This window comes from Amia ocellicauda, chromosome 5 (assembly GCF_036373705.1).
Source record: "Amia ocellicauda isolate fAmiCal2 chromosome 5, fAmiCal2.hap1, whole genome shotgun sequence".
Classification (NCBI taxonomy): domain Eukaryota; kingdom Metazoa; phylum Chordata; class Actinopteri; order Amiiformes; family Amiidae; genus Amia; species Amia ocellicauda.
The window spans coordinates 11914387-11927128 of NC_089854.1; the positions used below are offsets into that span (position 1 = coordinate 11914387).

General features: G+C 45.7%; 1 protein-coding gene across 16 annotated transcripts in view; it reads left to right on the forward strand.

The window, feature by feature from the left end:
* The window catches only part of ryr1b (ryanodine receptor 1b (skeletal)), a 74584-nt gene that overhangs the window by 37874 nt on the left and 23968 nt on the right, over nt 1-12742 (forward strand). For 11 of the 16 annotated variants that reach the window (XM_066703771.1, XM_066703776.1, XM_066703774.1 and 8 more), the window contains 14 exons: nt 916-1045; nt 1464-1572; nt 1782-1863; nt 1992-2122; nt 2301-2621; nt 2821-3061; nt 3172-3259; nt 3555-3647; nt 6248-6262; nt 11167-11337; nt 11587-11646; nt 11882-12016; nt 12379-12491; nt 12619-12715. In XM_066703771.1, the coding sequence (XP_066559868.1) occupies nt 916-1045; nt 1464-1572; nt 1782-1863; nt 1992-2122; nt 2301-2621; nt 2821-3061; nt 3172-3259; nt 3555-3647; nt 6248-6262; nt 11167-11337; nt 11587-11646; nt 11882-12016; nt 12379-12491; nt 12619-12715 (1786 nt within the window). The remainder of the gene's footprint in view (nt 1-915; nt 1046-1463; nt 1573-1781; nt 1864-1991; nt 2123-2300; nt 2622-2820; nt 3062-3171; nt 3260-3554; nt 3648-6247; nt 6263-11166; nt 11338-11586; nt 11647-11881; nt 12017-12378; nt 12492-12618; nt 12716-12742) is intronic. The other 5 variants (XM_066703772.1, XM_066703777.1, XM_066703781.1 and 2 more) reach the window with 1 other exon arrangement.

Sequence of the window (12742 nt, forward strand, 5' to 3'; positions counted from 1 at the left end):
GTTATTTTGTGTTTCTTCCATTTGCGAATAATCGCACCAACTGTTGTCACCTTCTCACCAAGCTGCTTGGCGATGGTCTTGTAGCCCATTCCAGCCTTGTGTAGGTCTACAATCTTGTCCCTGACATCCTTGGACAGCTCTTTGGTCTTGGCCATGGTGGAGAGTTTGGAATCTGATTGATTGATTGCTTCTGTGGACAGGTGTCTTTTATACAGGTAACGAGCTGAGATTAGGAGCAGTCCCTTTAAGAGAGTGCTTGTAATCTCAGCTCGTTACCTGTATAAAAGACACCTGGGGGCCAGAAATCTTGCTGATTGATAGGGGATCAAATACTTATTTCACTCTTTAACATTCAAATCAATTTATAACTTTTTTGAAATGCGTTTTTCTGGATTTTTTTGTTGTTATTCTGTCTCTCACTGTTAAAATACACCTACCATTAAAATGATAGACTGATCATTTCTTTGTCAGTGGGCAAACGTACAAAATCAGCAGGGGATCAAATACTTTTTTCCCTCACTGTATATATTTTTCGGCAACACATTACTACTGCACAGCATGGCATAGTAGTATAGTGCAGTATAGTATAGTTTGGTTAAATGTGTGATACTTCACTACCAATGAACAAATGTAATGAATTGGTTAATTTGCTAAGATTGAATTGCTTAATTGAACCTTTTTTGAATAACTGTCAGCTATTAAATTCTACCCCTCCCTCTCTCCTTTCCATCTTTCCCTCTCTCTCTTCACCTCTACCCTTCCCCTCCTCCTCTCCCTCTCTCCCCTCTCCCCCTCTACTCTTTTTCTCCACTTCTCCCTCCCCTCTCCCCTCCTCCTTCTTCCCCTACTCCCGCCCCTCCCACCTTCTCTTCTTTCCTCTATCACCTCTCTCCCTCTCTCGTCTCTCTCCTGTAGGACAGTGATGAAATCTGGCCCTGAGATCGTGAAGGCGGGGCTGCGCTCGTTCTTCGAGAGTGCAGCCGAGGACATTGAGAAGACCGTGGAGAACCTCAAACTGGGCAAGGTGTCCCAGAACCGCACGCAGGTCAGCCCACTCCTCTCTCTCCCACTCTCTCGCTCATTGGCCTTTCTCTCTTTCTCCCCCTCTCTCTTATCCCCACCTCCCTCCCTCTCCTCCTCTCTCTCTGCACATTACCTCCTCCTCTCTCTCTCTTCACTATACTGTACTACACTTGACTGTACTGTACTGTATTGCTTTCTTCTATACTGTACTTGTTCCTTTCTACACTTTATTATACTGTTCTGTACTCTACTGGACTACATTGGATTAGACAGAACTGCACTGAACTGGACTGTATTGTACTATACTGTACTGTACTACACTGTATTATACTGTAATACATTGTACTGGACTCTGCTATACTTCCCTGTACTATACTACACTGTGTGGTACTGTGCTACTGAGTCCAGGTGTGTGTCTGACTTGATGATTTCATGCACAGGTAAAGGGCGTGTCCCAGAACATCAGCTACACCACAGTGGCCCTCCTGCCTGTGCTCACCTCACTGTTCGAGCACCTGGCACAGCACCAGTTCGGAGATGACTTCATCTGTGAGTGCAGGGAGGGGAAGACAGGGGAGGGAGGTGGGGAGGAGAAGACAAGAGTGGAGGGGGAAGAACATTTAGGAAAGGGAGGGAGGGATAGGAAGAGAGGGAAGTTAACATGTTAGAAGGTCAATCAGTCCATTGTTCAACCAACAGCATTATTGACTGTTCCTCTCTCTTTGTGTCTCTCTCTATGCGTGTCTGTCTGTGTGTAGTGGATGATCTGCAGGTTTCATGCTATCGCATCATGTGCAGCATCTACTCACTGGGAACCACTAAGAACCCCTATGTAGAGAGGTAAGTCTCAGCAGTCATACCAGTCACAGCCTTGACGGGGGACCAGGGTCAATGTGTCAGTCAGTCAGTCAGTCATCCGTTTTAAACGTTCCAGTGTTGTTTCTCTCTGTATCACCTCCCTCCTGCAGACAGAGGCCGGCGCTGGGGGAGTGTCTGGCCCGGCTGGCGTCTGCGATGCCTGTGGCGTTCCTGGAGCCACACCTCAACGAGTACAACATGTTCTCTGTCTACACGACCAAGACGCCCCGCGAGAGAGCCAGTGAGCACAGCTGCTTGTCTGTCTTGTGTGTTTTTATGTGCCTCTGCGTGCATCTCTGTGTGTCTCTGTGTCTCCCAGTGTGTCTGTATTTCTCTGTGTATCTCTCCACCACTCTCTGCTCCCCTCCCTCCTCCCTCACCCCCCTCTTCTTCCACTCCCTCTCCCTCTCTCCCTGCAGTCCTGGGCCTGCCCAACCAGGTGCAGGACTTGTGTCCAGACATCCCCGAGCTAGACGTGCTGATGAAGGACATCGGGGACCTGGCCGAGTCCGGGGCACGCTACACTGAGATGCCCCATGTCATTGAGATTACGCTACCCATGCTCTGCAACTACCTGCCCCGCTGGTGGGAGAGGGGCCCAGAGAACCACCCCGAGCAAGAGGGCAGCCTGTGCACCGATGTCACCTCGGAGCAGCTCAACCAGCTGCTGGGCAACATCATGAAGATCATGGTCAACAACCTGGGCATTGAAGAGGCCTCCTGGATGAAGAGACTGGCCGGTGAGGGCAGGGGGTGTGATGGAGGGATAGCAAAATATGTAGAGGGTTACAGAGGGTGGGGGAGGGATGGAGGGATGATCTGGATGGAGAGACTGGCTGATGAGGAGAGAGGGAAGGGAGCGCTGGAGTGAGAAAAGAGGATGCAAGATAAGATCTTCATTCCTCCTTCCCTCTAGCCCCTCTCTCCTCCTTCTTGCAGTGTTTGCCCAGCCCATAGTGAGCAGAGCCATGGCGGAGATGCTGAAGTCCCACTTCATCCCCACCATGGAGAAGCTGAAGAAACGCTGTGGGAAGGTGGTGGCCGAGGAGGACCAGCTGAGAATGGAGGGCAAGACAGAGTCCGACGAGGCCGAGAGTATCCTCAGGGATGAGTTCTCTGTGCTGTGCAGGGACCTGTACGGCCTGTACCCCCTGCTCATCCGATATGTGGACAACAACAGGTACAGTGTCTGTGTGTGTGACAGTCCCTCTTCATCTCTCTGTGTCTCTGTATCTTCTTTCTCATCCTCTCTCTCCCTCATTCCCTCTCCCTCTCCCTCTCTATCTGCAGGGCCAAGTGGTTGACGTTCCCTGACCCTGATGCGGAGGAGCTGTTCAGGATGGTGGGAGAGGTCTTCATCTTCTGGTCCAAATCCCATGTGAGTCCCTTCTCCCTCTCTTGGGTTTTCATTTCAGTTCAGTTCAAATCAATTGAGTTTTATTGGCATCACAAGCACACAGGTGTGGCCAAAAACGTTCACATCAATACAGAACCTCTGCCTCTCCTTCTCTGTCCTTCTCTCTCTCCTCCTCCTCTCTCTCTTTCTCTCTCTCTTTCTCTCTTTCTCTCTCACCTTCCCTGTCCCTCCCTTCCTCTCTCTCTCACTCCATCTCCCTCTCCCTCTTTCTCTGTTTGACCCCCTCCCTTTGTCCCTTCCTCTCTCCCTCCTGCAGAATTTCAAGAGAGAGGAGCAGAACTTTGTGGTGATGAACGAGATCAACAACATGTCCTTCCTGACAGCGGACAGCAAGAGCAAGATGAGCAAGGTGAGACTGACCGGGTTGGACTGGACTGAACTGCTGTTTGAATTGTTAAGAGTGCGAGGACAGAGAGAGGGGGACGAAGGAAAGCTGCTTCTCCGCTTCTGTGATGAAGGGATGGTGCTCAGGAGAACTCAAAGAAGAGAGATAGAAAGACAGACAGCGTGAGCGAGAGAGAGAGAAAGACAGACTGCGTGTGTGAGAGAGAGAGAGAGAGAGAGAGAGAGAGAGAGAGAGAGAGAAGACGGACCGTGTAAGAAAGAGAGACAGTGAGAATGTAAGAGAAAGAGAGAGACAGAGAGAGGACATATCTAACTTAGGTACTGCTCTCTAAATTAAAACATAATTGAACAATGGTAAGAATAGGTTACCTCACTAATTAACTGCTGACTGAAAGTTATTGATAGCTGTTGCTGTGGGACAGTGTCTATGTGGGGCTGTTGGGCACACAGAGAGAGAGAGAGAGTTGGGGGGAGAGAGTGAAGGAGGAGAGGAGAGGAGTAGGAGTGCTGTGTAATATAAAAATGTTCTCTCTACGCTGTTTCCCCCCTGTCCTCTGGGTGGCGCTGTGTCCAGGTCGGAGATGGACAGGTTAGACTGTGTTTCTGCACGAGCGCTGTGCATAGATATATATAGAACTAGACCAGACAACACTGAACTTTCAATGCAGTCGAACAAGATTTCAGTCTTGGATGCTTATAGATCTGCCACCAGCTGTCACCAATGTAAACCTGTAGATACTCCCAGAGTTTTATTCATGTAGCTTTAATACAATTGTGTCTATAAACTTTGATAATATACTTTTACATTAATATCCAACTGTCGATTTCTTTAATTAAATTAAGATTTACCCCCAAAGGATGTAAATTACTCACGTCTAAACTAAAGATTGAATGCTTACTGGAATCATACTTTCAATACATTCACATGAAATATGTGATTAGACCGGACTTTTCAAGACAACAGGATTTAAAATGAAACGGACACTGTTAATCCGTATCAGTTTCTAAATTAAACTTTTTTTAACAATGCTTTCCACTATTCATTCTTTTCATTTATAATCTATACATTATACGTAATAAATTACAGCAATGTTTTTCATTACTGTAAAAAAAGCATATATTAAATCCATATTTTACAAATACTGTAATACATTGTAATTTATGATAATACACCGTGCATAAAATCCATAACAAATAATACAAATACTGTAATGCATCATAATTATGACAGTTATAAAATCCATAAAATATACAAATTTAGAGTCAAGTGGCCTGGTTAGTTCCTTCTGTATACTAAAAAGTATATAAAAAACAAAAATGAGCTCTCCATTAAATATTCAAAAATACATTTATTAAAATAATTGTCATGATTTCAGTAATCCAGAAAGCAAGTAAACAATACAAAATAATACATCAAATACATTTGGTTCATTTTAGGGTTACCAGAATTCCTGATTAATACATATTTGTATGTGTATGTAAAACAAATGACAGCACTGAAAATTAGTTTGCAATAACACTATTAAAAATGTATTTAACAAAGTTGTCAATTGCAGCATATTTCTAAACCATAGATTCCAGTTGACTTCCTTGATTTTGAATATTATGTTATTGCAAGGTGAGGGTGCTTTAACTCGCAATACACCTGAAAATAATCAACTAAGCCGACATTATTCCTATTCCAGTTTTATTGTAATTTATGAAGTCACATTGGTACTATTTGTTTTCCAGAACATTTAATAAAATATGTAAATATATTGAAACCAGTTAAATATTAATATAAATATTAATATACTTAAATCTTTGTTAAACTGTTTACTCTCACGTTTTTATAAGCACCCAAGATGGCGGATCGAAATCTCACTCAAAACTGTCTGTTGGCGGATCTAGTTCTATATATATATACCTATGGCGCTGTGCCAATTGCATGACTCCACGTGGGGGGGGGCCTCTTCATCAACTCCTCCCACTCACACACTGGCTCACTGGGATAGACACACATTCATACTCACTGGGCACACACACACACTCTATGGCTCAATGGAAACACACGCACACACTGGCTCACTGGGACAAACACACGCACACTGAGACAGACACATACACACACACACACTGGCTCACTGGGACAAACACACGCACACTGGTACAGACACACACACACTGGCTCACTGAGACTAACACACACACACTCACTAGCTCACTGAGATGCACACACACACACACAGTGCAGTTAGTGTGAGAGATGGTGGGGGGTGGGTTAGGGTGGGCACAGAACAGTGATGAACCCCCCCCCCATTAGATTTGCATAGTACCCAGCACCAAACTAGCTCAGAGAGAGTGAGAGAGGACTGCTCTCTGTATTAAAACATACATGAACCAAGGTAAGAATGGGTTTCTTCACTAATTTACAGCTGAACCTTAGTTATTGGTAGTTGTTGCTGTGGGACAGTGGACTTTGTTGAGCAATCGGGCCGAGAGAGAGAGAGAGAGAGAGAGAGAGAGTGTGAGTGAAAGAGGAGAGGAGAGGAGTGCTGTGTAATGATGTAACAATGTTCTCTCTCCGCTGTTTTCCCCTTGTCCTCTGGGTGGCGCTGTGTCCAGACCGGGGACGGAGAGGTCAGACCGTATTTCTGCACGAGCGCTGTGCCAAATCGCATGGCTCCTCCTTAGCGGGGGGGGCCTCTTCATCAAGCCCTTCTACTCACACACTGGCTCACCGGGACAGACACACATTCATTCTCACTGGGTGAACACACACACACACACACACACATACACACACAAACTCAATGGCTCACTGGGACAGACACACACACACACACACACACACACACTGGCTTACAGAAACACACACACTTATACTCATTCACTGGCTCACCGAAGCAAACACACACACACTCACTACCTTACTGAGACACACACACTCACGGTTCAGTCAGTGTGAGAGGTGGAGGGGGGGTGAAGGGAGGGGTTGGGGGGGCACGGAAGAGTGATGAAACACCCCCCCCTCCCCTGTTAGACACTCATGGCACCCAGCGCCACACTGGCCCAGAGAAAAAAAAAGAAAGAGAGAAAGACAGGAAGGAAGAAAACTTAATGATAAAAAATAAAAAATAATAATCAGTAAGACAGGCCAGTGATGTAGCTGGATTCCATTGGTCTGTGTGCAGTTTGTCATACATGGGTGCTGTAACTGGATGCTGGAAATATGTTTATTTCTTTGTGGGGGGGCGGTGTTGATTTGGTGGTAGGGGAGCTGGCTGGGGGTTGCTGGTTGGCATTCTGTAGCCTGTGCACAGCCCCCTCCTCCCCAGGGGCAATTAGTGTGTGTGGGGGGTGGGGAGGGGGGGATTAATCCTAATTTCAGTGCTAATCTTAGTTTTAGATTTAATCCTAGTTTTCAGTCCTAACCCCTCCCCCTCCTTGCACACTCCTCACTTTATACCTCCCTCCATTTAATTTCCCTGCCCAGGCTGCCTCCCTCCCCCAATACCCCCCATCCTCCCATCCATAACCCAAGGTGCCTGTGTGGTGTTTAATGGGGCAGTGTGGGACACAACAGCTCCCAGTGTACACAACTGTCCAGACTGACTTCCCATGGTTGTTATTAAAAGAATCACGATCTTGTGTGTTTGACTGGGGTGTCCTCTAACCAGACAAGCCTGAACACGCCTGTAGAATATGAGGGGCAACTGTAAACGACACAGGCAGCTGATTAACATCACTGTAACCCCAGTGTCGCAGTGATGTCATCAACCAGCGCCAGCCAGAGCACCCCCCCTGGGGAGTTGTGGCGAACAAGACGAGTAGATAAGAGTAGGTTTCGCTTCCTTCGTTTAACAGAGAAATAAGGAGGAGCTGTTTTCCCACAGCCAGTGTGTCTAACAGCAGAGATCTCATTTAAAACAGTCAGATCTGCCTGGGAGGTTCTGTACACTGGGGACTGTAGTCTCCCTCCCCTGTGCTTATCACTCTTATCAGTACCCTTTGACCCCCGCCCACAAAAATGTACTTGAACTATGTCTAGGGCTACAACCCCCCAATATCCCCCCCACCCCACTCTCATCCTGGATGTTTAGGCTTGCCCTGCTCTGTTTTACTTACAGAGAGAGAACGAGAGATAGAGGTATATGGAGGGAGCCAGAAGGGGGTGGTCAGATAGAGTGATAGTGACCTGGCTGAGGGGAATTTTATTTTGTTTTCTTGCTCAAACTCTTGCTCAAGATATTTAAGAGAAAGTCTTTATCTTTCCCTGTCATCGTCGTCATCCCCCCCGCCTCCAGAAAGCACGGAGAGACCAATAGACCTGCCCACCCTACCCCACCCTACCATCCCCATTCCCATCCTCTCTGCACACCGCAGATCTCCCTCATTTCCACACAGAACAACAGACTTTTCTTAAATATTTTGTCACCATTAAAGCACACAGTATTAGCAGAGGGATGGGGAGAGGGAAAGAGAGAGAGAGAGAGAGAGAGAGAGAGAGAGATTTCATTAGTAATAAACACACAGTGGCACAGGAGGCACAATGAGAGAAAGAGAGATTGGTGGACAGAGAGGGAGAGGGATACAAAAAGACCATGAAATAGGCAGAGAGAGAGAGAGAGGGAGAGAGAGGAATTAATGAAGAAACAGAAATAACAGTAGAGATAGAGCTACTTTGGCCACTCAATTATTGTGCCAATTCAACCTATTACTGAATGTAATTGATTGAAGATGACAATTTAATTGAATCGTGTTTGAGGGAGAGAGAAAGAGAAGAAGGGAGAGAGAGGAGAGAGGAGACATTAGAGCAGGTCACGACACTGGTGCTTTAATGTCCTGCTGTTTTGGGTCAGTGTGCCTGTGCAGTCAGTACTGTAATACTGCACTGCACTGCTCTGCACTGTGCTGCATTGTATTGCACTGCACTGAACTGTACTGCACTATACTGCATTGCATTGTACTATACTGCACTGCACTGCACTTTTTTATAACTCCAGGACCAGGGCAGGAGACCCTACTGTACTGTACTGTACTGTAGCTCTCTAGGACCTGCCAGGAGACCCTGCTGTACTGTACTGTGTCTGTACAACAATGTGTGAGCGACGACTGACGCAACATGGTTAATTGATCAGAAATTAATTAATTAGACCAATTTAGAAACCTAGAACAAGGAAAACAGAGAACCGCGGCCCTGGGTGTGACTCCCCTATGACTAGCACAGAGTATGCACGCACACACCATAACAACAACAACAATAATAATAATAATAATCCATTCCTACGCTCCCATTCTCCTGCAGACCCCCCTCTGTAAATGGATACAAATCATTTTGTCCAATTACAACCAGAACCCTACCTCCCCCCACACCATCTCCTCATGGCTTCCAATAACTGTAATAGATGCCTAATAACAGTATTATAAACTGTTAAAAAATTCCTAATACAGATACACGATTACAGGGTAGCTGGGTGTGACATAAGTGTATCTTCCTGATGGCAATAAGGTCTCTGTCTGTAAGTTGGGGGCATTACTTTTTATTTATTTTATTTTATTCCTGTAATCTGAGCCAAATGTCTCTATTAATAAAACTGGGTGAAAGCTGTTAACGACCCAGTCACCCAAAAGGAAGCTGTGTGTTGTTCAAACTCCATGTTCCTGTTATGCCTTTGTCATTCTAACCTGAGACTCAGGTCCATCACAGCAGTCTCCCTCCCCCACCCCCTCCCGAACTGAGATAAAACAGAGCAAAGTGCTTAGTTTTGTTCAAGTATGTATTATTATTACCATTATTATTATTATTATTATTATTATTATTATTATTATTATTATTATTATTATTATGAAGCTCCTATTCTGCTTGTGTTATGGGAGTAGAACTATGCTGTCTTTGAAGGCCTTTTGAAACACTGAAATACAGTGATGTCACGCTGACACCTTATTGAAAATGATTGACATAATGTTATTGATCATTTTTTATTGATGTTCCTGTAGTGCTGCGTGGACAGATACACTGATTGGGTACAGTTTAAATATTGTCCAGCACTGTACCCCACCAACCTCTTGCCCCCCCATTCCTCAGAAGTCTTGAACCCTGCCCTCAGAGGTCATGTCACCTGGACCCCTTGCCCATCCATTTAATCAGATATCATAGCCCTCTTTTATGGAGCATTATAAGGGTCAAAATTAAATAATCAATTTGTAAATTAATTAATAAAGTAATTCATCAATTTGTAAATTAATTAATCAATTCATAAATCAATTCATTAACCAAGTTCATAATTTGCCAAGTGATCTTTCAATTTCATTTGTCACTTTGAACTTCTTTTGAATGCTTGTCAATCACCCGAGGGGGCGGGTTTTGACCTTCCCGGGGCACCAATCGCACGCAGGGGGCGGGTCCGAGCGATGGTGCTGTGATTGTGCAGCGGGGCTGCTGTGCTGCAGGGAGGGACGACTAGTCCGTTTTGACCCGTGATAAGTTCTTAAAAGTCTCGTAAGTGCTGTATTATGAATGTCTAAAAAGCATATGTAATAGAGCGCTGTAACCCCATACACACATCTTTTTCTCAATTTATACATTTATTTTAAAATAATTCCAATAATTCAGTCATGTAGACTACCCATAATTAGGACAGTTGGCTGCGTAAGTAGGGTACTTAACAGTGTATGTGCGGTTGTAGTGGTTTAGAAACACTGCTATGAAATTGAGGTTGTGGGTTCGATTCCACGTAGTGTGGAAGTTATTTATTAAGTAGGTATTGGATTTATGTATACAGTGAGGGAAAAAAGTATTTGATCCCCTGCTGATTTTGTACGTTTGCCCACTGACAAAGAAATGATCAGTCTATCATTTTAATGGTAGGTGTATTTTAACAGTGAGAGACAGAATAACAACAACAAAATCCAGAAAAACGCATTTCAAAAAAGTTATAAATTGATTTGCATGTTAAAGAGTGAAATAAGTATTTGATCCCCTATCAATCAGCAAGATTTCTGGCTCCCAGGTGTCTTTTATACAGGTAACGAGCTGAGATTAGGAGCACTCTCTTAAAGGGAGTGCTCCTAATCTCAGCTCGTTACCTGTATAAAAGACACCTGTCCACAGAAGCAATCAATCAATCAGATTCCAAACTCTCCACCATGGCCAAGACCAAAGAGCTGTCCAAGGATGAATGACAAGGATTAAAAAGAAGTTCAAAGTGGCAAATGAAATTTAAAGATCACTTGGCAAACAGCTCAATAAATTAATGAATTGATTTATGAATTGATTAATTAATTTACAAATTGACTAATTAATTTATAAATTAATTTACAAATTGGCTAATTAATTTATGAATTAATTTACAAATTGACGATTTAATTTTCACCCTTATAATGCTCCATACTCTTGACACTTTTCTGAACCCTGAATCAGAGGTCTTGACTTCTGTACCCCTGCCCACCTTCACGCCTTCCTCAGAGGCAGTATCTGACCTCTGACCCCTGCCCTCTGAACTCCCTGTGTTTCCCCCCACTTCCTCCCCTCTCCTCTACAGTCGGGTGGCTCGGACCAGGAGCGTACCAAGAAGAAGCGGCGGGGGGATCGGTACTCTGTGCAGACCTCCCTCATCGTGGCCTCACTGAAGAAGATGCTCCCCATCGGCCTGAACATGTGCTCACCTGCCGACCAGGAGCTCATCAACATGGCCAAGATACGTTACTCCCTGGTAAGGGCACGCCCTGCCTGCATGAAACTAATGCACCGAGGTGCACTGTGCTGAGACTGACACACTGAGACACACTGTGCTGGGACTGACACACTGAGACACACTGTGCTGGGACTGACACACTGAGATGCACTACTCTTAGACTGACGTGCTGAGACTGACACTTTAAGACGCACTGACACTGAGATTGACACCCATTCTGACAACCTGTCTATCATCTCTCTCTCTCTGTCTCTCTCCCTCTGACAGAAAGACACAGATGAGGAGGTGAGAGAGTTCCTGCACAACAACCTGCACCTCCAGGGCAAGGTGAGCATCTGTCTGTCTATTTGTCCCCCTGTCTGTCAGTGTCTCTAGCCCTCTGTCCGTCTGTCTGTCTGTGCATGTGTATCTGCAGTGAGTATTAACGCCTTCTCTCTCCCACTTCCAATCTTTCCCTTCCCCCCTCTTGCCGTCCTCACTTCTCTCCACCTCTTCCCTTCCTCCCTCTCCTTCCCTCTTTCTTTCCCTTTCCATCCACCCCTCTCCCTCCCTATCTCCCCAGGTGGACAGTCCCTCTATGCGCTGGCAGATGGCTCTGTACAGGGAGATGTCTGGGAAGGCGGAGGACTCAGAGGACCCAGAGAAGGTGGTGAAGAGAGTGCAGGAGGTGTCGGCTGTGCTCTACCACATCGAGCTGGTGAGTGTCTGGGCCTCTGTAAATATATATTACACACCTGTCCACTACACACCTGCCAGGGATCCAAACAGTGCAACACACCTAGTTACTGCACACCTGCCCAGGAAACTACACAGTGCAACACTTACTTACTGCACACCTGCCCAGGTAACTACACAGTCAACACACCTAGTTACTGCACACCTGCCCAGGTAACTACACAGTGCTGGAGGTGTCTGCTGTGCTCCACCACACTGAGGTGGTGTTACCATAGTGTAACCACACTCAACTAGGTTACTGCATCAACTGGATTACTACTCTTCTCTGTTACATTCTCTCTATATCCCTCCCTCTCTCTCTCTCTCTCTCTCTCTCTCTCTCAGACTGAGCACCCCTTCAAGTCTAAGAAGGCTGTCTGGCACAAACTCCTGTCCAAGCAGCGGCGACGGGCTGTGGTGGCCTGTTTCAGAATGACACCTCTCTATAACCTGCCGAGGTAATTCCACACACCCGCCCAGCTTACTGTAACTCTACTGTATACACACCAGTAACACAGAACAGTAACTATGCGCACACCTGCCCAGGTACATATGATCAGCTCTCTTTGTCTCTCTCCCCCTCAGACACAGAGCCTCCAACATGTTCCTAGAGGGGTACAAGCGCACCTGGATTCATACAGAGGGATACTCCTTTGAGGACAGAATGATAGACGACCTGTCTGTAAGTATCCTACTCCACTATAGTACC